The 24740-nt window shown below is 38.9% G+C and overlaps 3 protein-coding genes across 3 annotated transcripts; 1 reads left to right on the plus strand and 2 right to left on the minus strand.

Moving 5' to 3' along the window:
• Window positions 1–601: 601 nt before the first annotated feature.
• Window positions 602–4698, plus strand: mtus1a (microtubule associated tumor suppressor 1a). The gene is made up of 6 exons (XM_055162589.1): window positions 602–757; window positions 851–924; window positions 1182–1265; window positions 1958–2074; window positions 2326–2423; window positions 2946–4698. Exons 2-6 carry the CDS (start codon window positions 856–858, stop codon window positions 3190–3192), a joined length of 615 nt encoding a protein of 204 aa, XP_055018564.1. The 5' UTR covers window positions 602–757; window positions 851–855; the 3' UTR covers window positions 3193–4698.
• A 1772-nt stretch (window positions 4699–6470) lies between these two features.
• pdgfrl (platelet-derived growth factor receptor-like) lies at window positions 6471–19704 on the minus strand. Its single transcript, XM_020917850.2, has 6 exons — window positions 19543–19704; window positions 10408–10678; window positions 9496–9647; window positions 8249–8542; window positions 7554–7690; window positions 6471–7301 (listed from the first exon to the last, which is right to left on the minus strand). The coding sequence occupies exons 1-6, from the start codon at window positions 19598–19600 to the stop codon at window positions 7113–7115; spliced, it is 1101 nt and encodes a 366-aa protein (XP_020773509.2). The 5' UTR covers window positions 19601–19704; the 3' UTR covers window positions 6471–7112.
• A 1050-nt stretch (window positions 19705–20754) lies between these two features.
• On the minus strand, window positions 20755–24238 carry LOC129411522 (cationic amino acid transporter 2-like). Its single transcript, XM_055162579.1, has 3 exons — window positions 24077–24238; window positions 23882–23990; window positions 20755–23455 (listed from the first exon to the last, which is right to left on the minus strand). Exons 1-3 carry the CDS (start codon window positions 24224–24226, stop codon window positions 23286–23288), a joined length of 429 nt encoding a protein of 142 aa, XP_055018554.1. The 5' UTR covers window positions 24227–24238; the 3' UTR covers window positions 20755–23285.
• Between the last annotated feature and the right edge of the window lie 502 nt (window positions 24239–24740).

Raw genomic sequence — 24740 nt, forward strand, 5'->3', positions numbered from 1 at the left:
TTAATAATTAATGTTGATAAATAATAACTTAAATACGTAATAATTAATAACATTAATAATGAATAACTAATAATTGAGTTGACTTCATATTTTGTTTTTATTGTATAGTCATCCTTAAATCCTCCTGTAAAGCTACATATTTGGGTAGATCTTATTTCACAGACCATCAACCCAAAAGATACATAATAGCAAAACCCGCCAACTAACGCAATCCTGACCAAGACCAGCTCAAGATCTGGAGATGGGTGCCCAGAAACAGCACTGTAGTTGTCCAGTGCTCTTGACAGGTTGCTCGGGCAACATTGAAGGATGGCTCAAATACAGAGGACACATCACTGACCCTCTAGTCACTACATTTTAATATTCAATGAAGAAATTACATATCAGATGTAATCTTTGTCTAATCCTCAAACACTGCACAATCAAACCAACTAAACTCAGTGTAATGACAAATATACAGCGTGCTCTGCTTTAATCGTTTGACAATCAAATGTATGGCTCAGAGTTGGTTTATTTAAGGCAATAAGGTCAATCTAATTACAGCTGTTTTCACACAGCCAAAGGGGAGAAACAATGTGTAACTAATTAGTCCTTTTCACCCAGTTAATATTTGCTCACATATTAGTCTTTTGTTTTACTCGGCTGTTTCAGTTGGAGGAGCTCAGAGCTGCTCACGATGCATCGAGCCTCGACCTGGAGCAGAGCCACAGAGACCAGCTGCAGAGTCTTAGACAGCAGCACCAACTTTCACTGGACGGTAAAGACACTAAAGGAAATGATTTAGTTAAACTTTACCAAAGTCTTTAAAAAATTACGATTCCTTTTTTTTTTTTTTTTTTTTACCCCTCAGAGCTTATGACTAGCCACACTCAGGAGCTGCAGTCTCTCCTTACAACACTAAAAGACACAGAGACGGTCCTAAATGTAAGTTTAAAAATATTACAAATTAAACATTAAAAGCAAAAAAAAAACAAAAGCAAAAAAAAAACATATTTGACAAGAAAGAAAAAAAGATGACTAATGAATCGTTAAATGTACTTAAAACCTTAATAAGGGGAATGACCCTGTTCTCACTCTCCATAGAAACCTATGAGTTTAGGCCTTGGAAATGACGCCTTGAATAGACATAATTTGATATCAAATAATGTAATAACATTGCTTGTGTTTGTGCCTGTTCACAGGAGAAGATCCAAGAGCTGACTCAAGAGAACAAGGCTCTGATGGAGAAACTAACAGAGGAAGAAAACAGGAGGGAGATTTCACAGGTGATGTGATGGAAAATTTTATTCTATACTAAGAAACATTTCAGGCAACGTAATCTCCATGTACACCTTTAAGTTTGGGCTTATTTAGTGTAATAATAAATGGACATTCCTAGAAATCAGAAATCAAACTTTCATGGTGAAGCAAAGCCTTAATCATCACAAAATCTGTTCTCATGAAAGAGACCACAAGAAACCCCATGACCAGACTGATGCTTAGCTCTGAGCAAAATAGATGAAAAAACTGAGATTACAGGGAAAATCCATTCTCTAAATATATAAATAAATAAGACTGCTGCTGTTCTGGACTAACACAGACCTCAGAGGAAAAGGGAATCTGGTCTCAGTTTGAAACATGACTATCACGATCTGTAGTATAATTATCAGGCCTGCGACCTAGACAGGCAGGCCTGTTTTTTACTTTTTTTTTGTTTTTTACATTTTTTTTTACATTTTTTTATCCTCAGTTTTTTTATTCACATTCTTGTACTGAGACGTAAAATAAAAGTATTGTTACCTTACCCATTACCCTAAAAAACTCAGTGTAAACTCTGGCTCCCTCTATTGTGGACACGTGGTATTTGAGCATCAGGATTGGCTCTTCTCTTAAAAGACACACTGAAGACTAGATACTATGCTAATATGGTAAAAATTTCCTACACTTTGGTGCTAATTAGAGTTTTTTGGTTTTCTAGAAGGACTCCCACACTGTGTATTTGGAGCAGGACCTGGAGAGCCTCAAAGTCGTGTTGGACATAAAAAACCAGCAACTTCACCAACAAGAGAAGAAACTCATGGAGGTCGACAAACTGGTGAGTGACACTACACCTAAGTTAGTCTGGTGGGGATAGAACACATAGATCTGACCTGTGAGGTAAATGTTACATAGTGCATCTTTAAGTCTCAGCAGGGTAGCTTTTTCATTGGAAAAGTAGCCTTTTCTCTAGAATTGTGAGACTGGTCCAATGTCATAAATGGTACTGTTACTCCATAATACGGCTCTGTGAGATTGTGAGACACATCCATTTGTGCTATGATGAAATAAATGACATTGTGGTTCCAGACGGAGAAAAATTTGAAGCTGGAAAAGAGTCTGAGGAAAAGCCAACAGGAAAATGAGGAGTTGAAGGCTCAAATGGACAGACACGCTGCACTCTCCAGGTACAACATAATTGTGTAGGGCAGTAATTAATGTCCACACAAAATTATAATTTTTAGTTCCCATAATTCTTTTTTAAGCAAACAAGTGTCCTTGAAATTGCATTCAGTGCTAGGGTGTTACATTGTATATTATACATGTATTATATTGGGTATTATATGTATATTCTTTACTTGTGGACAGGACAACACATATTTCTACAAAAAAAAATTATAGATCACAAAGTTAATGTGGAAAATTCTGTAAGCAACATTTTTGTACATACAATTTATGAATGAAATTAGAAAGTTAAATTAGAAGTTGGGGGTGGGATTAAATAAATTTTTTTCTTCCCACTCCTTTACTACTATTACTATTATTTTGGGTTGTGAAAGTATTTTGCCTAAAAAAAGACTATTTTTGCTATCATTGTGGTAGTGAAATCTTTATCACTTATTGAGCCTATTCCCTTTTCATCAAAGGCCATAGAAGACCCTGACAAATGCTTCAGAGTTGTAACCCCCCTTGTGTCTCTCGTCCCACAGGCAGTTGTCCACAGAACAGGCTCTGCTGCAGGAGTCCCTTCAGAAAGAGTCTGAAGTGAACAAACGTCTGTCCATGGACAATGAAGAGCTAATGTGGAAACTCCACAACGGAGACCTGATCAGCCCCCGAAAGACCAGCCCCCATGCCCGCTCCCCCTCCCCCAATTCAGCCTGCACTCCCCCCGCTCCCCCTCTCTTCTCCAGCCCACCTGTGTTGCCCAGACATCACAGCACCCCCGCTGCCTGAACTGAGCACCTCAGTCAATGAATAAATAAATATATTTTAGATTGAATTGAAAAATGCACTGGAGCACTTATGAGACTTTTGCCTTTCACATCTGATATTTGGATGGGGAAAACTCAGGAGATGTACTATATGTATTCACTGTTTTTGTTTATTTATAGTTCGGTTTAAAAGGATTGTTCAGTGTTGATACATGGAGGTCAGGGGTCATAAGAGCAGACAGGAGCAATGACGAGGGCAACAGGTTTTACAATAATGTGGATAGTAGCACTGTCAGTGGGACAGTAAAATCAACTGAGGATCTTAGTTACTACTGCTGCTCGTACCACTGCTACTAATATTGCCAGTAATGCTAGTACAGTTAGTACTAATACTAGAACTGAACTAGAACTTAATACCACTACTACTACTACTGCTACATCTACAAAATCTGCCACTACTACTACATCATCTACTAATAATACTACTGCTACTACAACTACTTACTTTGCTTTTACTATTAATACTACTCATTCCAGTACTACTTCTACAACAATCTCTACTTCTCTACTAACAGTATTAACACTGCTTCTACTACAGCTATGGTCACTGCTATTGCTACATTTAACATGGCTGCTACTACATACTAATACAGCTATTTTTACTACAAATACTACTTGTACTAATACAGCTACTACTAATACCATTCCAACCGTACCATACCAACACTGCTATTACTACTACATCATCTGCGATTACTACGAACAATGCTGCTACTACTACCACTCCTACCACTATCACTACTACTAACAGTACTACTATTCAGCCCTGTAAAACATATTTTGACCAGTAACTCTTTAGAAAACTAAGTTGAATTTCTCAGTTTTTTTTCCACTTGCCACAATTCTGCTGCAGTATCCCGTCTGTATTTAATTGAGATGAGATTTACACCAGATGCCCTTCCTAACATGTACCACTCTTGGGCTTGGGAAGTGTCTAGTCTTGCTCCTGTCTGCTACTTCAAACCATGTTTACAGCAATCATTAAAATCATTGTCTAAAAGCCTTTATTCAATTTGTCAAACCAAAAAAATAAGACAAAATTGGTCCAAAAATATTCAAACTGCACCTTCCATTTTCAATATTATGAGCCTTAAGTTTCTCTACATCTCAACTGTAACAAAGCCATACCATTATTTCACATAGTTAGTACAAGAACGCGTTCTATATGAGCCATAAGCCGATCCCTGGTGGTCCTTAACACTATAGGATTTTATATTGGTTGTTACATCTATGGCTGAAATATTTTGTCCGTTATTCAGTTTTGTTTGTTTCTTTGACCAAGGGACCAATCACATATACTTGTACATGTTGTGTTTGTGAAATGGACCTAATGCAGCTTTAAAGTGGAGGCCTTTTGGAAGTATTACAGTTCACTTTTGTGTCAGAGTTACATGTGTGGGGCTTTTACTGGTGTTTGGAAACGTTTGGAAATATGCCATTAATAATAAAGTCTTGTAACAAAAATGTATTGTGGATACACTTTTTTTTTTTAACTAAGTATAGCTAGTTCTTAGTTTTACTTTTTGTTTTCATTAAAGATAAACTAATTTTATTTTTTTTGGAAGGTTGTGGCGATATCATTGCTTTGCCCGGAATATTCCAAAGTGTGGCTTTAAATTGTATCTTGTATTTGTTCAGATTCTAATTGATATTGCATAATTTTATTTATTTTATTTTTTGGAAGGTTGTGGCGATATTGCTTTTCCCGGAATACTCCAACATGTGGCTTTAAATTATCCATCTTGTATTTGTTCAGATTTTAATTGATATTGCATTAATTTTTTATTTATTATTTTTTTGGAAGGTTGTAATGATATCATTGCTTTGCCCGGAATATTCCAAAGTGTGGCTTTAAATTGTCCATTTTGTATTTGTTCAGATTCCAATTGATATTGCATTGAAGTTTAAACTATGTAACTTTACTGGTGGACGAGCAGGTGGCTGACCGTCTCCATGGAGATGCCCTTCAATTTATCTCAGAAAAGCAGGTAAAGCCACTCCAGGCCAAGTTACAGGTCAGATCTGCGTAGAGGCAAGCCCTTTCACATTAACAATGCAAGTATATGTAGCAATAAAAACACCAGTAATTTATCAAACGCAAGATATATATAATTAAATGCCCTAAGGTGGAACAATCCAGACAAAGCAATAACCTTACAACAGAATAACGTAGGCTCTTTTATATTATACTTATATACTACTACTTATTCTACAAATGTAGGAGGAGGGAACTGTTTATATTTTTGGGGCCTCTATTCTAATGTATTTTAATTTCCACAACTTTTCCATTATAACACTGACTGAGTGAATATTTGGGCAGATTGACTCAGCAATTTCTTTGGAAAGAATTTGAGCAAGTGCAAAAGTCAGAGCAGTGCATTGTGGTCCGTCAGATCACATTCCTCATATGGAGACGATTAGAAACAGCCTGGTACTCAGCTCAGACCCTGCCCACTGTTCCTAACACACACAGCTAAATAGATGTAGGATTTTCAGATTGATTTTGTTTTAAAGTCACAGTATGGAACATTTTCTCAAAAAAATAGATGCATAGATACAGGGCCCATATCTATGTTATGATGTTTCCTCAGCACAAACACACCTGGTCTTGTGTGTTGTTTCATTCACACATGTTTAACACAGAAACCCTGAAGATTTAGACTGAGTTCTCTCTGACAGAAAATGCTCTGTTCCACCTTGTGATGTCATGTGGTAATATTGAATACTAAGAACTGCTCCACTGCTTTTTTAAACTCCATACACTTTCACTAGAATCATTTGGAAGATTTCAGCTTTGGAAATGCCAATCTCTACTGAGTAAAAGGTAAAAGGTTAATTTGAAAACTATCATTTCAGCACATCACAAGGTGGAAAATCTACTTTATTTATATCACACATTTTTCAAACAAAGCAGTTTCCAAAATGCTGCACAGAGAACATAAAAAAGGTAAACTGCTAAAATACTAAGATGTAGACAGACTAATAATGATAAAAAGTTAAACATGTGAATGAAACAAAATACTACTCCAGGAATGTGTTTTGAGGACCTAACAAAGCTCACAAGCATGTTTGTTTCTATTGCACTGAAAAACACGTGTCGTTACTCCGAGTCTGCTTGCATCTTCACAAACCTGACTCCTATTTGACCTGGAGAAGGGTCTCCTCCTGCTTGTTTCCATGGAAATGTAGTTAAAAACATCTACAAGTGTTAAATAAGATTAAAGGAGGACTGATAAAAAAAAAACCACAGAACCCAGATTTATTATTGGCAAGGACAAAATACATGGTACAATCTACTAAGGTTTTTATTACATATAAAACTCTCTGGAAGGCAAATCAGTTCAAAAAGTATTTACAAGCACTACTATTACTATTATAATATTATATGCTATTGCTGTCCCAAATAGGGGGAGGTGCATCATTGGTTTAGTTGTGGTTTAGATCGCACTCAAGGATTGAATCAGGACTATCTGTGTTTACCTCACTGACTAGCAGGTATTTGGTAGAAAATCTTTGATGCTTCAATAAAATTACAATATTTTTATTTTCATATAGATAAAAAATATACTATTAAAAGGTGCACTATGAATTTTTTCTCGTAAACGGATCCGCCACCTTGCTTTTTCTGCAGTACATTTGTTTTAATTGCTCAAAAATACATTGAAAATCATAACTGCAAACCAGAGTGGGCTGGCTTTCCACTGATCTGACCTATAAATATGCTTGTTTTCATGGAGATTGATAAGTTTAATACCATTCTCTGGAACATTTCTGACATGGCAGAACATCTCCACGGAGACAACGGGGTGATGGATCCTATATTAGAAAAGTTCCACAGTGCACCTTCAAGAGCTTGTGTTATTGGATGAGTACGTGGACAGTTTATCCAGACTGGACATTGGTGGCCACTACAGTTTCTCCGTACTTGTTCTGGGCTTTGCAGATGTAGCTCCCTGAGTCTTTACGGTTCATCTCTTTAATGATGAGAACGCTCTGAGAGACTCGAGTGGTGTGACCCAGCCCCCTCTTCACCAAACGCCAGGACGAGTGCACCTGAGCTGAACGGGAGGACTGAAAAATATACAAAATAGTGGTGAATCTGATTGTATTTTCACATCAATAAGAGGTCCTGTAAGTAAAAAAATATATCAATTATTTCTCTATAGCCTTCTCTTTTGTTGTATTAAAGGTGCACTATGAGGGTACAAGGGAATTGCAATTTAACTTCCAGAACAAGAAGTGCCCCTCCACTGTTCCGCCCCATGGAGTACCAATTAGTATTAATTCATCACAAATAACTTTCAAATAACTCATGCCTTGTACCTGGTTGGGATAGATCCACTTAAAGTGTATGGGGACCTCGGGCTCTCCCAGGACAGTACAGGTCACATTCACCGAGTCGCCCTCCAACACGAAATCCGGAGATGTTTCCATGCTGACAAACGGAGCACCACTGGGAACTGGACAGAAAATATGACAAGATAAGATTTCATATTGTAGTTCTTACCCTGCACTAAGATCAGATCAGCTGGTATTTGGTGGAGCTTTATCTGTGGTCAAAAAGTAGGACAAAACAAGGATTAATCCAGGACTAAACCAGAACTAAACCAAATTTAAATCAGAACTAAACCATGAACCAGGTCTATCTCTCACCGTCCACATAGAGCAGCTGGTACTTGGTTGATATCTGTAGTCTAAATCAGGATTAAACCAGGTCTATCTCTTACCCTCCACATAGAGCAGCTGGTACTTACCTGCTATCCGTAGTCTAAAATAGGACTAGACCAGGACTAGACCAGGACTAGACCAGGACTAGACCAGGACTAGACCAGGACTAGACCAGGACTAGACCAGGACTAGACCAGGACTAGACCAAGAATGAACCAGGTCTATCTCTCACCCTCCACATAGAGCAGGCGGTACTTAGCTGCCATCCGTAGTCTAAACCAGGACTAGACCAGGACTAAATCAGGACTAAACTAGGACTAAACCAGAACTAAACCAGGTCTATCTCTCACCCTCCACATAGAGCAGCTGGTACTTGGTTGATATCTGTGGGGCCCCTCTGCTCTGGGCCTTGCAGTAGTACACTCCCTGTAGCTCTGGTCCGGGACTCTCCAGGACGAACCCTTGGGTGGGGTCAAAGGTCACGCCCGTGCCGTTGGTGGGTATCTCCTGTGGGGGCACCTCTCTGTGCAGCGTCACTTGGGTTTGGGGGTCGGTCACTCTGCAGGGCACCACAGCGGGGCGGTCCGGGCGCAGATACACCAGCTCTATGTGGATGGGAGAGGGCACGAAGAGGCTGTCTTTGTCTGCGGAGAGGGAGAACAATCTGAAAGTGCCTATGACAAGTTGGACTGCTCATTTGACCAAAACACAGTTAAGAAATCATGACCTCACGCTTGGGAATTCTATTATTGTTACAACCATGCAACCATGATGTACACTGGGCCAAAACTCCTCTATTGTGGAAAGACATTTTCATTTCACAAATAAAAATACAAGAAAACACATTTATTTTGTTGAAATAATGTTCAAAATATCACAAAAATGTGTTGTTTGGGTAGAATTCTCTCCAGTGTGATGGCATCAATATGGAACTCTTTAAACAGAACTCTCTAATTCCTCAAAATATTTTAAACTTTTCTTCAGATTGCTTCTTTGTAATAGCCTGGATAGCAACCTTAGAGGAACAGAGTCAAGCTGAGCCGATTTTTAAACCTTTGTTTCTGTTTCTCATTACCTCACCTGTTAATTAGCCCGAGGACCATGTAATGGACTGGCTACATTACATTCTTCATCAACTATAATTCATATTTCCAACAGGTATTATCCCACTCCCTTTAAGAGTCAGTCCAGTGATATGGTAAAAGACAGAACAAAATCTTTAACACACACCAGCACAAAAGTGTATTAAACAAGTAACAGAAAATCTAAAATAAATAATATATCAAAATAACCAGATTAACCATGATCATTAGAAAGCATATTATTCCATTACACCTTTGTGCAAATCACTGCACACTCAGATAATTAGATTAAATGCTGTAACCATGGCCACTGTGTGCACTATGTAGCTTCTTAAAGATGGGCCCCCGCCTGTTTGTCTTCATAGAGATTTGATTTTAATGATCCACAGTATGGCATTATATTTCCATGAAGACATGCACATGAGAGCATCATACATCTAAAGCAGGTTGTATTTTATGGATCTAACCATAATCTTAAAGATTTGTAAGTTGTTTATCTGTAAGTATTTTCTCACCAGTGAAGTAGACATATGTGGAGTAGCTCCGGTCTGTGTCTTTGGAGCACTCTTTTCCATCACAGAGAATGACCCAGCAGCTGTACATCCCAGTATCGGCAGCAGAGGGCGCTGTGAGGATCAACTGGCCATATTTATCTATCTGATTTATGCTGCAACACAAAAGTAAAAAAAAATACTGTTGACTTTCCGCACCAAATGGATTTACACCAGGACTGTATCATTCAGAAGAAGTAGAATAAAATCAGGAATCCCATGTGAGCCGGAGCCCATATGAGGGAATAGGACAACCCGATGGAGCCAGTTACACTAACCCAAGAACCAAAGCATGATCTAAACCAGGACTAAACCATAAAACAGGACAACACCAGGACTAAACCAGGTCTAAAGAAGATTAAACCAGGACTAATATTATTGTACATGCCCAGGTAGGACAGATGGGCTCACCAAACTTTGCTGCTTTAATCCAGGATTTATTCAGGACTAAACTATGTCTAAACCAGGACTAAACCAGGTCTAAACCAGGTCTTCTTACCTTAGCCTTGAGTAATTATAGATGTCCAGATAGTATGGATAGCACCACCTGATGTTGCTTCCTAAATCCAATACTTAACCAGGACTAAACCAGAACTAAACCAGGATTAAACCAGAACTAAAGCAGAACTAAACCAAAACTAAACCTGAACTAAACCTGAACTAAAGCATGGCTAAACTGGGACTATGCCAGGTCTGAACCAGGTCTAAATTCTTTACCTTAGCCTGGAATTATGTGTGTCCAGATAGAATGGATAAGCCCACCTGTGGTTGCTGCCTAAATCCAGGACTTAACAAGGACAAAAGCAGGACTTTAAGAAGAATTTAAGAAGGACTAAAAGGGTTCTAAACTAGGACTAAGCCAGGACTTCTCATTACCTGAGCCTGGAGTCATTGTATGTATCCAGATATGATGGGTAGCCCCACCCGATGTTGCTTCCTTTGCATCTGAGCTCCACAGATCTTCCTGGGGGGAGCACAGTGGCGTTCCCCAGCCGAAGGAAGCGCCCCTTCTCCAGGACCTGTGTGAGGAGGGACTGGCCTCTGGCTCCAGGATCTTTGGTTTTGGGGGGACGAGGTTTGACCCTTTTGCCAGGTCGGACGCGGCTGTCCCCCTGATCCTTCTTACGTCTGGGCTGTTGGCAAACTCCTGGACACAATCAAGTAGGGATGAATTATTTGAGTAAAATATCTAATTGTGATTTTTCAGCATTGTGATTGCGATTAGATTTAAGCTTTATGTTTAATAATAGGACTCTGTTCAAAGTTCACATTTTAAAGATGCACTGGGTAACTTTTTGGTTGGGGGTCTGTTACCTGCTTGTTTCTATGCATATATCCTGGTGACACAGGTATCTGCGCATGCGTCGGGTGTCTGTCTTGCTAGCTCGATCGACTCCCAAACAATTTTTGTTAACCAACAACTAAGACATCTTTTAGGGGAGAATAATAAACATTAAGGCAGTTATTGACTTTGGATACAACCCGATTCTTAAATACTTGAAATTAAGTCACTGGCGAAACCGCACCGGTAGGCCACAACCCGGCTGCGTGGCTGCAGGTGAGCCATGCGCCCACTCACCTTTACATCCAGCTGTGACAGCTGCCACGTCCTCAGTCAGAAGATGGCTGAGCTGGAACAGCGCATTTCCGCATTTGAAAGCCGAGTGGACAGTGACCAGAACATCGTCCTGGGCAAGACTCGGGCCCCCGCCAACAGCGCCCAGCTGGCTGACACGATCCACTACTCCAGAGACGCCCCTGAGCTCCAGCCATCACCGCCCGACACCGGTCTTCCAAATCCAGGTACAGGCGAACACTATTGGCTTCAGCGAGGGGCCAGACCTAAAGCCCCGATCAGCTCCACTCCAGTCCGGTCTGATCCCTGGACTCTTGTATCCCGTAATCGAGCAGACCGGCCGTGTTGCTCCTCTACATCTCTGGCGAATAAATTCAATGTCCTGGACTATGAGGATTTTCCTCCGTTGCCCCAAACCTACAAAGGCCAACTGCACTTCACCCCGGCTCCACCATCAGATCGTCTCGGTGCGCGGGGCATGGCCATGAACGCATCGCCACCTGCCTTGGGTAACCTGCACGAGGGTGAGTCTCCGCTGCTGTCCAGGTCTTTCCCTGCGGCCCCGATGCCGCCCGGAGGTTCTGCAGCACTTGGAGATTCTGCCTCGCGCAGCGTGACGGGGGAGGACCCGCTGCCCCCTCTCCGCGTGCGCGTGTCCCGACCGCTTCGCGTACGCCAACGGGGGCCTCCGTTCCCTCCTCGCGCATGTCGAGCCCGAGCGCTCGATGTGGGCGAGGAGATGGTCCCGCTCCTGACTGTGCTGCCTCCCGGAGCTCGGCTCACATCTCTGCGGTGCCCTCGGCTCCAGCGTCCAGGCCAGACCCGTCCGTGCTGGTTCTCGGCTCCTCCATGGTCCGGCACGTGAAAATTAGTAAAGGCCACACCTCCTGTCACCCAGGTGCTCTCGTGAAGGACATCATAGACTCCGCCCCCACCACTTTACGCCATCATCCCACAGCATCAACAGTAGTCATTCATGTCGGAACGAACGATCTCAAATTCCAGCAGTCAGAAATACTCAAGGACAACTTCAAAATCCTCATCACCACAATTCACAGTCTAAACAAACAGTGTGTCATCTCTGGACCTTTTGCTCCACCTCGTTTTGGTGATGAGAAATTCAGCCGTTTAAGGGCTTTACACATATGGCTGAAAAAATATTGCAGAGACAATAAAATCCCCTATGTGGACAATTTTACAACATTTTTTAAGAGACCTGAACTTTTTAAAAAGGACTGCCTACACCCCAACATCCCCGGATCCCGTCTCCTCTCATATAATATCGAACTCACACTAGGTTCAGCATGACAGTATAATCAAGGACAGTTCATTCCAGTGATTATCAGCAGAGAGCGGCATAAGCATAAACCTTCTCATAAAACTACTCCCAACATCAATAATCTCAGATCTCTCCCAAAGGAATATCCACCACAAATCCCTGTAGTTTCACAGTCCCCATTAACCCTAAACATGGCCCTTTTAAATGTCCGCTCTCTGCTGAACAAATCTTTTATTGTAAATGACCTGATTTTAGAACACAAACTTGACTGCTTCTTTTTAACAGAAACATGGCTGGGTACAGATGCACCAGTTGTTCTCACAGAGGCCTCACCACCCACTTTTAACTTTGCTTTTTCAACCAGGAATGGTAAAAGGGGAGGTGGCACTGCTTCTATATGCACAAACATTTTGGCCACCAAACCTATTTTATTCAACGATTTTACAAGTTTTGAACACCATTCAATTGTTTTTAGCAACCCCCAAATTTTATGTGTCACGGTGTACAGACCACCAAAGAAATGCAATATTTTTATCAATGAGTTTTCTGAGTTTTTATCTATTTTACACAATTCTTTTAATATGATTATTATAACAGGTGATTTTAACTTGCACATAGATAATCTTTTAGATCCTGTTGCAAATGAATTTTTAAATGTTCTTAATTATATGGATTTTACTCAGCATGTCACACAGCCAACTCACAACAGAGGACACACTCTGGATCTGGTCATCACCTATGGCCTGACCACTAGTGTGTCCTCTGTTGTTGACCTGGCTGTGTCTGACCACTACTGTGTGTTTTTTAACATCACTGGTTTTATACAGTGGGAGACCTCTGTGAGAACTGTGAGAAAGCGCCGTCTGACCCCTGAAGTGGCTGCCAATTTTATAGTTTTAGATAAAAATCCCCCAATGGTTTTACCTGCCCCTTGTGATTTTATTACTGACAATTTTAACAGTAAACTACGGTCAGCTCTAGATCTGGTTGCTCCACTCAAAACTAAAAACATCAAAACTAAACTAAAACCTTCATGGAGAACTGAAGAGCTGAAAAAATCCAAGAGAGAGTGCAGGAGGGCAGAACTACGATGGAGGAAAAACAAAATTACAATAAATCACCAGTTATTCAGAGCTCAACAACGGATATACAACGAAGCAATAAGAAACGCAAGAAACCATTACTTTTCCACAATAATTACCAATCACAAAAATCCTAAGGTCCTCTTCTCAACCACTGACAACATTTTAAACCCTGATTTAGCACGTTTTACTTAACACCCACTGACTCTCTCTGTGAGCAGTTTGCAGACCACTTCACGGGTAAGATAAACACTATCAGATGTGATATTTTATCTTGTCCAAGCTCTGTTTTTAGTACATCTGAGTGTTTGTCTGGACCAGAGGAAACGCTGGACAGTTTTGTCCTGGTTAATGCTGAGATGCTTGACAAAGTTTTCTCCTCAGTGAGGCCCACTTTTAGATCCAATTCCTGCCCCATTTTTTAAGTCATTTTATGGATCTTTTAGGGATGAGCTTTTAACCATGATGAATTGTTCTCTTCAGACAGGGTCTTTTCCACTGCCTTCAAAACTGCAGTGGTGAGGCTCCTGCTGAAGAAGAGCAATTTAGATTTTAATGATTTTAACAACTACCGACCAGTGTCTTACCTACCATTTTTAAGCCAAATTTTAGAAAAACTTGTTTTTATTCAGCTAAATTATTTTTTAGATGATCATAACATCTTGGAAAAATTTCAGTCTGGTTTTAGGGTGAACCACAGCACCGAGACTGCCCTGGCAAAGATTTTAAATGATTTTAGAATAAATTGCGATTCACAAAAAGTGACCGTATTGGTTTTACTGGATCTGAGCGCTGCCTTTGACACAGTAGACCACACTATTATTTTAACTCGCCTAAAACACCTCGGCCTCTCCGGTGCTGTTCACAAATGGTTCACATCCTACCTCACAGACAGAACATTTATGGTGAGTGTAGACACATGCTCCTCCAAGGTCCTTAAAATCACATGTGGTGTGCCCCAGGGCTCCATTTTAGGCCCTGTGCTTTTTAACTTTTACATGCTCCCTCTTGGTGGCGTCATCAGGAAACATGGAATCAACTTCCACAGCTATGCAGATGATACACAGCTTTACATCTCCATGTCTCCTGATGACACTAGACCAATGGATGCTCTTTTTAACTGCATTATAGATATCAAATCCTGGATGGCAGAAAACTTTCTCCAGCTTAACCAGGACAAAACTGAGGTTTTAGTCATTGGTCCTGAGGCCCAGAGAGAGAAATTTTTACCCAAACTACAAACACAGTCTTTTAACCCTTCTCCTCAAGTGAAAAACCTGGGTGTCATTTTTGACTCTGAGCTGACTTTTATACCACACATTAAGAACATCACAAAAATTGTTTTTTATCACCTAAAAAACATAGTCAGAGTCCGCCCCATTCTCTCTCTGGCCAACACAGAGACGCTGATGCATGCTTTTATCACCAGTCGAATAGACTACTGTAATGCCCTGCTCTCTGGTCTTCCCAAAAAGAGTATTTCAGGTTTGCAATTATTACAAAATTCAGCAGCACGTGTCCTGACGAGGACCAGAGGGCGGGACCACATTACACCGGTTTTAAAATCACTGCATTGGCTCCCTGTGAGTTTCTGGATCGATTTTAAAGTTCTTTTACTGGTTTTTAAATGTCTTAATGGTCTTGGGCCTTCTTATCTTTCAGAACTGCTTTTACCCTACGAACCCTCGCGGACCCTGTGCTCCTCCGACAGCAGACGCCTGGTTATTCCCAAAGTCAGGACGCACACCCATGGAGAGGCGTCTTTTCAGTATTATGGCCCTCGTCTATGGAACTGCAGCCGGAGGAGCTCAGGGCTGCAGAGAACATTCATGATTTTAAGAGCAGGCTCAAGACCCATCTTTTTAGCTTAGCTTTTGATTAAATTCTTATACTTTTACCTGTTTCTATTGTACACATTTTATTATGTTTATTCATTTTAGGTATATTTTTTAGGATTTCCAGTGTTTCCTCTGTAGGAGTCTCTGCATCAGGAGCGGAGGTCGGCTGTGGCTGCCAGGTTCTGTCCCGTGGGCTCCTGGTGAAGGGTTGGTGCTTAGGCTTCATCTCTCCACTGGCTCCTGTGGTGGTTCCTGGTGGTGGTGGACGTCTCTCTGCTCCTGGTGTAGACAGCTCCTCTGATGGTGCTTTCTCAACTGGTTCGCCTGTATTCAGCCTCACATTTTACTATAGGTGATTTTATGTATTTTACCATCTTAGGGCGTGTGTGTGCGCGTGTGTGTGCACGTGAGCGTGCGTGTCTGGGTTGTTTGGTTGTGTGGAGTCAGCCAGATGTGGGGGTCGAGTAAGTGGGTGGGTGGATGGAAATGTGGGATTGTTTTTAATCACTGTAAAGCACTTTGTGTTAAGTTTTTGTATGAAAAGCGCTTTATAAATAAAATTTGATTGCTCTGCATGGAATGTTCCACATTATGACATTAAACAGCTCCACCTGACATTTATTATGGTTTTACAGCTCAACAATACCTAGAAAAACAGGCATTCTGACTGTGAGTGGGTTTGCCTCTCCACAGATCTGACCTGTAACTTGGTCTGGTTTGGTAAGAAAGGATAAATGCCATACTGTGAAACATTCCAGACAAAGCAATAACATCTCCAACAGGAACCCTCCACCAATGCACCTTGCACACAAAGCACCTTTAAACACGTCCAAAAGAAAAGCCTGAATTATGAACTGACAAACTGATAAAAGAATAACATTTCAGAACATGTCTGTGCAGATCTAAACTACAGGGTACAGATGTATTTTGTTGTTTGTGGAGGACTTTCTGGTACTTCTAAAATATTTTTGGCATCTTTGCGATTTGCTAACTGTCCATTCAAATTGCAATTTCAATTGGATTATGATTAATCTTGCAGTTTTACAATCAAAACAAACTAATTTGAATATATTCATGGGTTTCCGCCTTTTTATAGGTGACATATTGAGGACTTTTCCCTATTCAAAAGATATAATATTTAGTTTTGAATTGTTAATTGCTCTGGTAATGGTCCTAATTTTTCATCACTTCATAATCGATGCATACAAAGACAGCCAAAAAAATATATGATGATTCTGTAATGAATGATTAGTTTGTATCATTTAGTATTATATTAATTACAACTGAACAATGTATATAAAACATTTCACAGACTTTTGCAGATTTTACAAGACATAGGGCTCCAATGAAGATAACTGTTCTCATTTCATTCTAGTCATACAGACAAGGACTAAAGCAGGTGTAAATATTCCTGGCCAACCAAAACCACACACTTTATATATGACTAAACCCTGAAATTCTGATGAAGAGATAAATAGCCATTTATTGTTAAGTAAATAGTTTGCAAATTTATGACAATACACAAGGAATGACAATACAGTCCAAATAGCCCAAACACGCACTACTCAAATGTCCACATAATTCAGAAAAACATAAATGTATTTCTAGTGCACTCTTGAGATTATTTCTATAATGTTTTCTCCAACAGGCTCTTACAGCTCCGCTCAAACAGTGAGAAATACAGGACTAGATTCTTACTCCACACAACTTATGTAACAGATAATACTCCCTACAACTGCATAAGAAGTCACCCTTATGTAACAGATAATACTCCCTACAACTGTATAACAACTCACCCTTATGTAACAGATAATAGTCCCTACAACTGTACAACAACTCACACTTAAGTAACAGATAATACTCCCTACAACTGTAAAACAACTCATCCTTATGTATCAGATAATACTCCCTACAACTGCATAAGAAGTCACCCTTATGTAACAGATAATACTCCCTACAACTGCACAACAACTTACCTTATGTGACAGATAAGCCTATGTCCTGTCAATCATCATATCATCTTTGCATTGTTTTCCTTATGATGTCTTGTATATAGCTTGTATTTGTATTACCATATTTCTATATTTTATTTGTACTGCCTTATTGACACCAGTCTCTTGCTATTTTTGCTACTTGTTTTGAATTTATTATTGCCATTTATATTTTTACTCATTTTTATTATATTATATTGTGATGTGTGAGCTACTGTGTCCAAGTACTTTCCCTTGTGGATCAATAAATTTTGTCTATCGTTAAAGTAAACTATGTTTTCTTCTCTACAGCTGAGACAACACTGAAACAGGAAGAGTGAAACTTATTCTTGGCACTGAACTTTTAAACCCTCATTTTGCTTTCTCTCTCTCTCTCAGATCCAGCAGCTTTATGGTTAGGGGTTGTTTTCATCTTATTTTCATAAAAAAAACGTAAGTGAATAGAGAGATTTTATTAAAAACGCCTGGTGCATGCCACAAACACAACTGCTCCTCTGGCTCTGCAGAATCACTTAAAGTCAATGTGGAAAAGTTGAGTGAGACAGAATATATTTTGAGCTAGGTTCTGGACGAGTATTTAAAAGTAAGCATTTAAATGGCTAAACAGGTTTGGGCAATGGTGTTGTGTTCCTATTAAAAATAATAATAATAAAAACAACTATTACATATGCTATCTTTGCTGATGCATAGGCAGTGTTGGGGAGTAACAGATTACATGTATCGGAGTTACGTAATCAGAGTACAAATTATGAGTAACTGTATTCAGTTAAAGTTACTGTTTCAATGAGTGGTAATTAAATTACAGTTACTTTGTTGAAATAAATGGATTACACGATGGAATTTTCCTTTTTTCACATTTTGGGCTATATCCTTTTTGTTTTTTGTTTTTTTCTCAGTAATTCCACTCATTGACAGACACTAAACCAGGTCTAAACCAGGTCTAAAACCAGGTCTAAACTAGATCTAAACCAGGACTAAACCAGGTCTAAACCAGGTCTAAAATAAGATTTAACAGGACTAAACCATGCTCCGCAGACCGTGTCTCCTCCTCTTCTATCAGTAATATTATTAATATGGTTTAGGACAGCCTGGTCTTTTTTATTGTCTTTTATCAGTCAAAACATCTTATGTGAAGATTTCCTTGTCTTTGCTTCTCTACAGCAAATCAAGTAATCCAAAGTATTCAGATTACGTTACTCACCTTAAGTAACTTAATGGATTCCGTTACAAACTACATTTTGGTGTATGTAATCTGTAATCTGTAGGGAAATATATTTTAAAAGTGACCTTCCCAACACTGTGCATAGGGCCCTGCTAATAGGTTTTCTCTACTCTACTGTATTTTTATTTTATACAAATTTATGTAATGATTTAGTCTGATTTTTTTGAATTATATATTGTAGCATCAACACTGATTGTTAGAAAATTTAATCTCTCTATTTTGAAAACTGAAAAGGTATCCACAAGTAGCATTTAAAGGGATAAAGAAGTAGTTTTAAATTACCAAGCTTCAGAAGTAGGGTCCTATTGACTAGTTTAGCACAAAGTTAAAGAGAAACTCTGTCACTTTTCTGCGTAGGGTGACCAGATTTTCAAAATTCAAAACTGGGACACACTCGGGTTGGGGTGGTTGATGTAAATAAAATCATTCTCCACTCACTTAATTGACTTTGTGGGCCATGCATAATCTGAGGGACTTCTGTCGATACCATTTTCAATTACAGTTTTCAGTGTTTTAGCTTAACAAATGACAATCTATCCCCCTCTTTACTGTTGGTGGGTAATAAATTGCTCAAAAACAGGGACAAGTGGGACATTTCTTCAATAAAACTGGGACAAATCAGTGGTTTTGGATAAATCTGCTGGGACAGGGGACACAGGGCTCAAAACTGGGACTGTCCCAGGTAAATAGGGACATCTGGTCACCCTGGTTGTGCTACCTGCTTTTTCCATGGAGCTGTTGTTTATTTTGCCTGTAATATTCCACAGTATGGCATTTAAACTTATCTATCTCCATGGAGACAGCAAATCACACACTTGAAATATAAAGATGATATAAGATAATGTTATACGGTGGAAAAGTTACATAGTGCAGCTTTAAATGACTCATCTAATAGGCTTCCCGGATTGCACATTACCTACTTAACACTATAAAACTTTAAAGGCATATCCATTCTTGGCATATCCGCCCTTTTGTGTGTGATTTTGCAGAGAATTTGAATGTCATATTTGGAAATGGACTCACCAGTATGGAGCTCCACCAAAACCAGCGCGAGACACAGAATAACACAGGTCTTCATCATAGACTCAGTGAAGTGTTTTTGTCCGAGTTAGATCTGCGTCTGCTGCTGCTCCATTGTGTTCAGGGTCAGATGGAGAGAAAAGGGGGAAAATAACTCTGGACTGGACCTGAGTTTCCTCCCCTCTGTAACATCTGGTGATAGAAATGCGCCCTCTGCTGGAGTGATGAGTGGATTCCACCCAAATGACATCAGTATGGTAAAAAAAAGCAGATGTTTGTAGACAGCTAAGTAGCACAGAAAAGTGTGTCAAACGCATCTGAAGCCTTTAACTTATTAACAAAATCAAATTAAATTATGAATCGTCTCTAAAAAGAAACTGTAAAGCAAGAATGTAATGTCTGTAAATATCCACTTGAGGGAGACATTTTCACATTAAACCAGATTGCTGCTTGGTTCATGGATCTGTAAATTGACATGAAATGTTTTACTACTAAGAGTCCCAGTGTTCACAGAAAAGACAAACTCACTTCATGAAATAGTATTAGTAATAGAAGTACATGTATCTTTGTAAGTAGTGCCCAAAATGCTCTAGTCTATATGCTTCAAGATGCAATACATCACAGAAAACCTGCAAATACAATACAAGCTTGTACATTTGTTCATTTCATACATCCTAGTTATTTGTATATTAAAATATACAGTACATCTTGATTCATCTGGGCATAGCAGACTTTGATATCTGGTGTATTGATATATTTTGTATTGATAAGCAGTTTTCCTTAATGTAAAGGCGGAACATGGAAGTCAAATCTACTCAAGTGAAGATAAAAGTATATTCTTCAATACTTTCAGCAAACTTGGATATTAGTTTATGCACATCGCACAAACTGTCCATTCCCTTTTTTTATTCAATCAGAATCAAAGCAAAACCTGTTAAGATTTTAAAATAAATAAATAAATAAAAAATACTGGTGACAAAGGATGAGTTGATGATGGCAGCTAAACCACATGTCTCCACACTTCCCCCTGGAGGTGAACTCTGTAGTGTGACCTCACTGTTATGAAACTGTAGTGTCTGACTTTTGTAAAGATAACGCCACAAGGCAAACAGGTGGCTCTCAAACATGTGACAAATATGTGCAGTTTCAATATTTGAACTGAAAACAAAGATTTTAAAGGCAAAGATAAGAAATATTAACAAAGACTTGGTCCAATATAGTCACACATATTTTCAATACTTCAAGACTACAGTCGTATCTTAAGAAACACAATGTAGCTGAACAGTTTATTTAGTAGTTCAATTCCATATTGCAAAGAGGGTCCACCGCCTGTTTAATGTTGAAATTCAATATTATTGCTTTGCTTGCAAAGTTTCCCAGTATGGCATTTAAGTTAAGTATTTTAAGGTTACACAACCAGGCCAAGTTGCAGGTCAGATCTGTGGAGAGGCAACCCGGCTCACATATACTAACACAGAAGAAACACCTATAATCGAAAAAATACTAAATAGATCAGCATAATGCCATACATTGGAAATAAAATAATAATATCTAAATTATCATTAAGTAAATCAAGATTAAACTACAATGGAAATGTATTAAACCAGGTCTAAACCAGAACTAAACCAGGTCTAAAACAGGGGTAAAACAGGACTAGACTTGGATTAAACTAGAACTGAGACAAATCCAATCGATTAAACGTGCACTTAGTAATTCTAGTACCACAGTTTTTGAACAGTATCCACATTTAATAAAGTGTAGTACAAAATGTAAGCAATAAGATGCTTGAAATATTCCATTACTCAATACAACATGAGAAAAGACATTATTCCACAGTATTCAAATCTGTTATGATGCCTCTTGCCAATCTATATCACAAAATATATACTGTCTGCCATTAAAACAAACCCAAAAAAAAACCAAAAAAAAAAACCTATAAATTCATTCAAAAATCAATCAAATCATCACAATAGCAATCCTCTGATCCTTAATACTCAATAGGTTGGATTCATGTGACGTTGTAGAATCTCTATACTTTAACACTGAATTGAAGGAATTTCAGAATTAAAAGGTGGAAGTTGCTGTTCCACTGTCAGATTGTAGATTTATAGAACTGGTTTATTGTTAATATATCAGCAATTGGTGGGATATGGCAAGTTCAAAGTCTTCTCTGTCAATATAAGTAAAAAATAAAATAAAATCTTAAGAAAGTAGTCCTATTATTCAATTTCAAAGGTGTAATCTTTTAACCTAGTTCACACCAGATTGACTTGTGTGGTGCTCTGAGTTCTTTTACAGTTATCAGTTTGAAACGACTCTCGCTAAAAGTGATCGGGAAAAGCCTGAACGTCATGACCAATATTTGAATCTTACTGATTGAAGTGTCACAACAATAATGTATGACATTATTACAACAATGAGAAAAAGCAAAGACATCTTCCCTGTCCACAAACGCACAAAGCGCTTCCCTCTCCACATTTTTCACAAACAAAATAGTAAGTAAAGAGAAGTAAAGAGAAGTGATGATGATCATATGACAGGTTTGTGGACCCAATTCCCAACAAATACTGATGAGGTTCAACGTTTATGGATTTCAATTTAGTACATGTCTTTCAAAAACAGTAAATCTTCTATCAAGTTTTATAGGCCTCTGTCGCAATATCTGAGTTCATGACATCGTCAGATTCTAAAACATGAACACAGCACACAGCCGTGGAGGTGAATAACACAGATATATTTACATTATATGAGCTGCACACGCCAGTAGTAACAAATGTTCTGTTTCAAGTGCCAAAAAGTACATCAATATTATGTAATTGATGGTGTGCTTATTTAATCTAAACTTCAACAGGCCTGTCAAAGGAAATGAGTGAGTGTCTTGCCCAAAGGCATCGAGGCATGCAATAATACCATTAACAGAGACTGAATTCCACCATTTCCAAATAATATAATGGTAAAAAATCACATTTTAAAAATCTGTTTTATACGTACATTTGGATCAAGAGGTCCAACTTTTTATTTTTTTAAATGAATGAAAAGAACCAGATTTCATTTCCCAAAAAAGCAGTTCCTATCCCACAGTGAACTACCTGTACACTCCAACATAAACACTTTTAAAACAGTACAATCTCTAAGTCTATTCGCTGACAAATCTTAAAGAAGTACTATGGAACTTTTCTGGTGGACAGTCCGTTACTTAGTTGTCTCCATGGAGATATTTTAGCTTTTTCCAGAATCTTCCACACACAGTATATAGTATTAAACTTCTAACTCTATGGACACAAGCAGGTGACATCCCCAGATCAACGTACAGGTCAGATCTGTGGAGAGGCGAGTCTGTTCATGATCCACTTTTAATCAAGTAGACCATTTAAAATTCTCCATGGAGACAAGCAAGTAGAAACATCCACCAGAAAAGTTGCATTGTGCGACTTTAAGCAAGAGTAAACATAAAAGGCAGACAAGGTAGATATACTCATTTATAGTTTTAGTCCATGATAAAATGCTTTGTGGTAAAATGATCTTTCCAGTGTCTTACCTGTCCTCTTTAGCCCCGCCTCCACAAGCACAACAGGAAGTGATGTCACTTCATCATGTGATCAGCTTCAACCAATACTGACACTGGTTTTTCTGAATAAATGTGCTTTTTTGACATATTTACAAAAGCAGTAAACATCAAACTGCTCAGGGCCCTTCTCCGTGTGACCCATCAAAATAAAAGTCTTGAGTAAAATGTGTATAAATGTCTAAAACTCGCTGGTTTTCTCTGGGAGAACGAAGCACTCTTGGTCTTTCGTGATTGTATCTGATTTCTCACAGTTGTTTTTGCTGTTTCCTTTCTCTTTCTGTGGAGGCTGTAGGTGGCGCTGGTATTCAACGCTATGCCACATGCCATAGCCAAAGTAGATCAGAAAACCTGAAGAACAAAAAATGTATGAATAAAATTATTAAATAGTTTGTTTCTTTTACAATGACATTTCATTACAGTATAGTCTAACGGCTGTAGAATTTTCAGGGGCGTTAAATAACTCAATTTTTTTTCTGTAAAAAGGTAAGTTCTATGTTGTATGGGCTCCTTCCTCTATGGGCTTCGCTAGTGGCTATCACATGAGGGCTACACACATACTCATAGAACTATAGTTACATATGTAACTGACATTGTCATGTTGTTCTTTACAGATGACATTCTATTATCAAAATAACTGCTGATTTGATAATTGCACAGACTCTAATTGTGATTTTGATTCTACTGTGATATATTGTGCAGCCTTATCTATAAACACATTTATGTTCGTATATTTTTTTATATATTCTGTAAATGAATTGAATGTATGAACCTTACCGACAGCCATCCAAACAGAGAAGCGGATCCACGTGTCTCCACTGAGCTGAACCATGAGATAAATGTTCACGAAGATACTGACAATGGGCAGAAAGGGCAGCAGAGGAACCTATGAGAAACAGTTAAAACATATTTATTTTTAACTGCAGAACATTTTAGCTAATAGTTAATAATGCTTAAATCCAGTGTCTGTACCATAAATGAGACTTTCTTTGTGGTCTGGGGCTGTCTACAGATCATAAACACACACAGACTGAAGAGCAGCAGACCGAAGCTGAGCAGAACCAGGACCCAGACCTCCAGAGAGACGATGGCTCCAATGTGATATGTGGTCAGGTAACTCATCACACACACCAGCAGCACTGAGGAGAGACAGAGAGGGGGAATGTAGATGAGTCCATTTTAATATTTCTTTGATTTTAAACCAAAACTGTGTAACTTTATGGATGTGGTACACATGCATGATTCCATGAAAATACAGTAAACTGTACTGTATATAATATCAGAGTCAAATGGACAACATTTCCATGGAGACAAGCAGATGAGAGCCAGGTATGTGTAGATGAAAATCTGGGATAAGGACACACATTTTTCTACATATTTCAGTGCGATAAAAACATTAAAAAATTTACAAAAATATGTTTTTATTTAACTCCTATCTTACCCTTTTAGTGCCTGTGAAAAAAATGCATATCAGTTGCATCAGGTTTTGCTCAGAATTGTAATTGAATATTGTATAATTGTATTTCCTTCTGTGTACCTTGATCAGTGTAGCTCATTTTTCAGAAAAGGGACCACTTTGTCATTGAAAATGCCCCACACCTCCAATACAAACAACAATTTAGATCAATAGGCTAAT

This window comes from Boleophthalmus pectinirostris, unplaced genomic scaffold (assembly GCF_026225935.1).
Source record: "Boleophthalmus pectinirostris isolate CB_2022bp ecotype Guang Dong unplaced genomic scaffold, ASM2622593v1 HiC_scaffold_1031, whole genome shotgun sequence".
Taxonomy (NCBI): domain Eukaryota; kingdom Metazoa; phylum Chordata; class Actinopteri; order Gobiiformes; family Gobiidae; genus Boleophthalmus; species Boleophthalmus pectinirostris.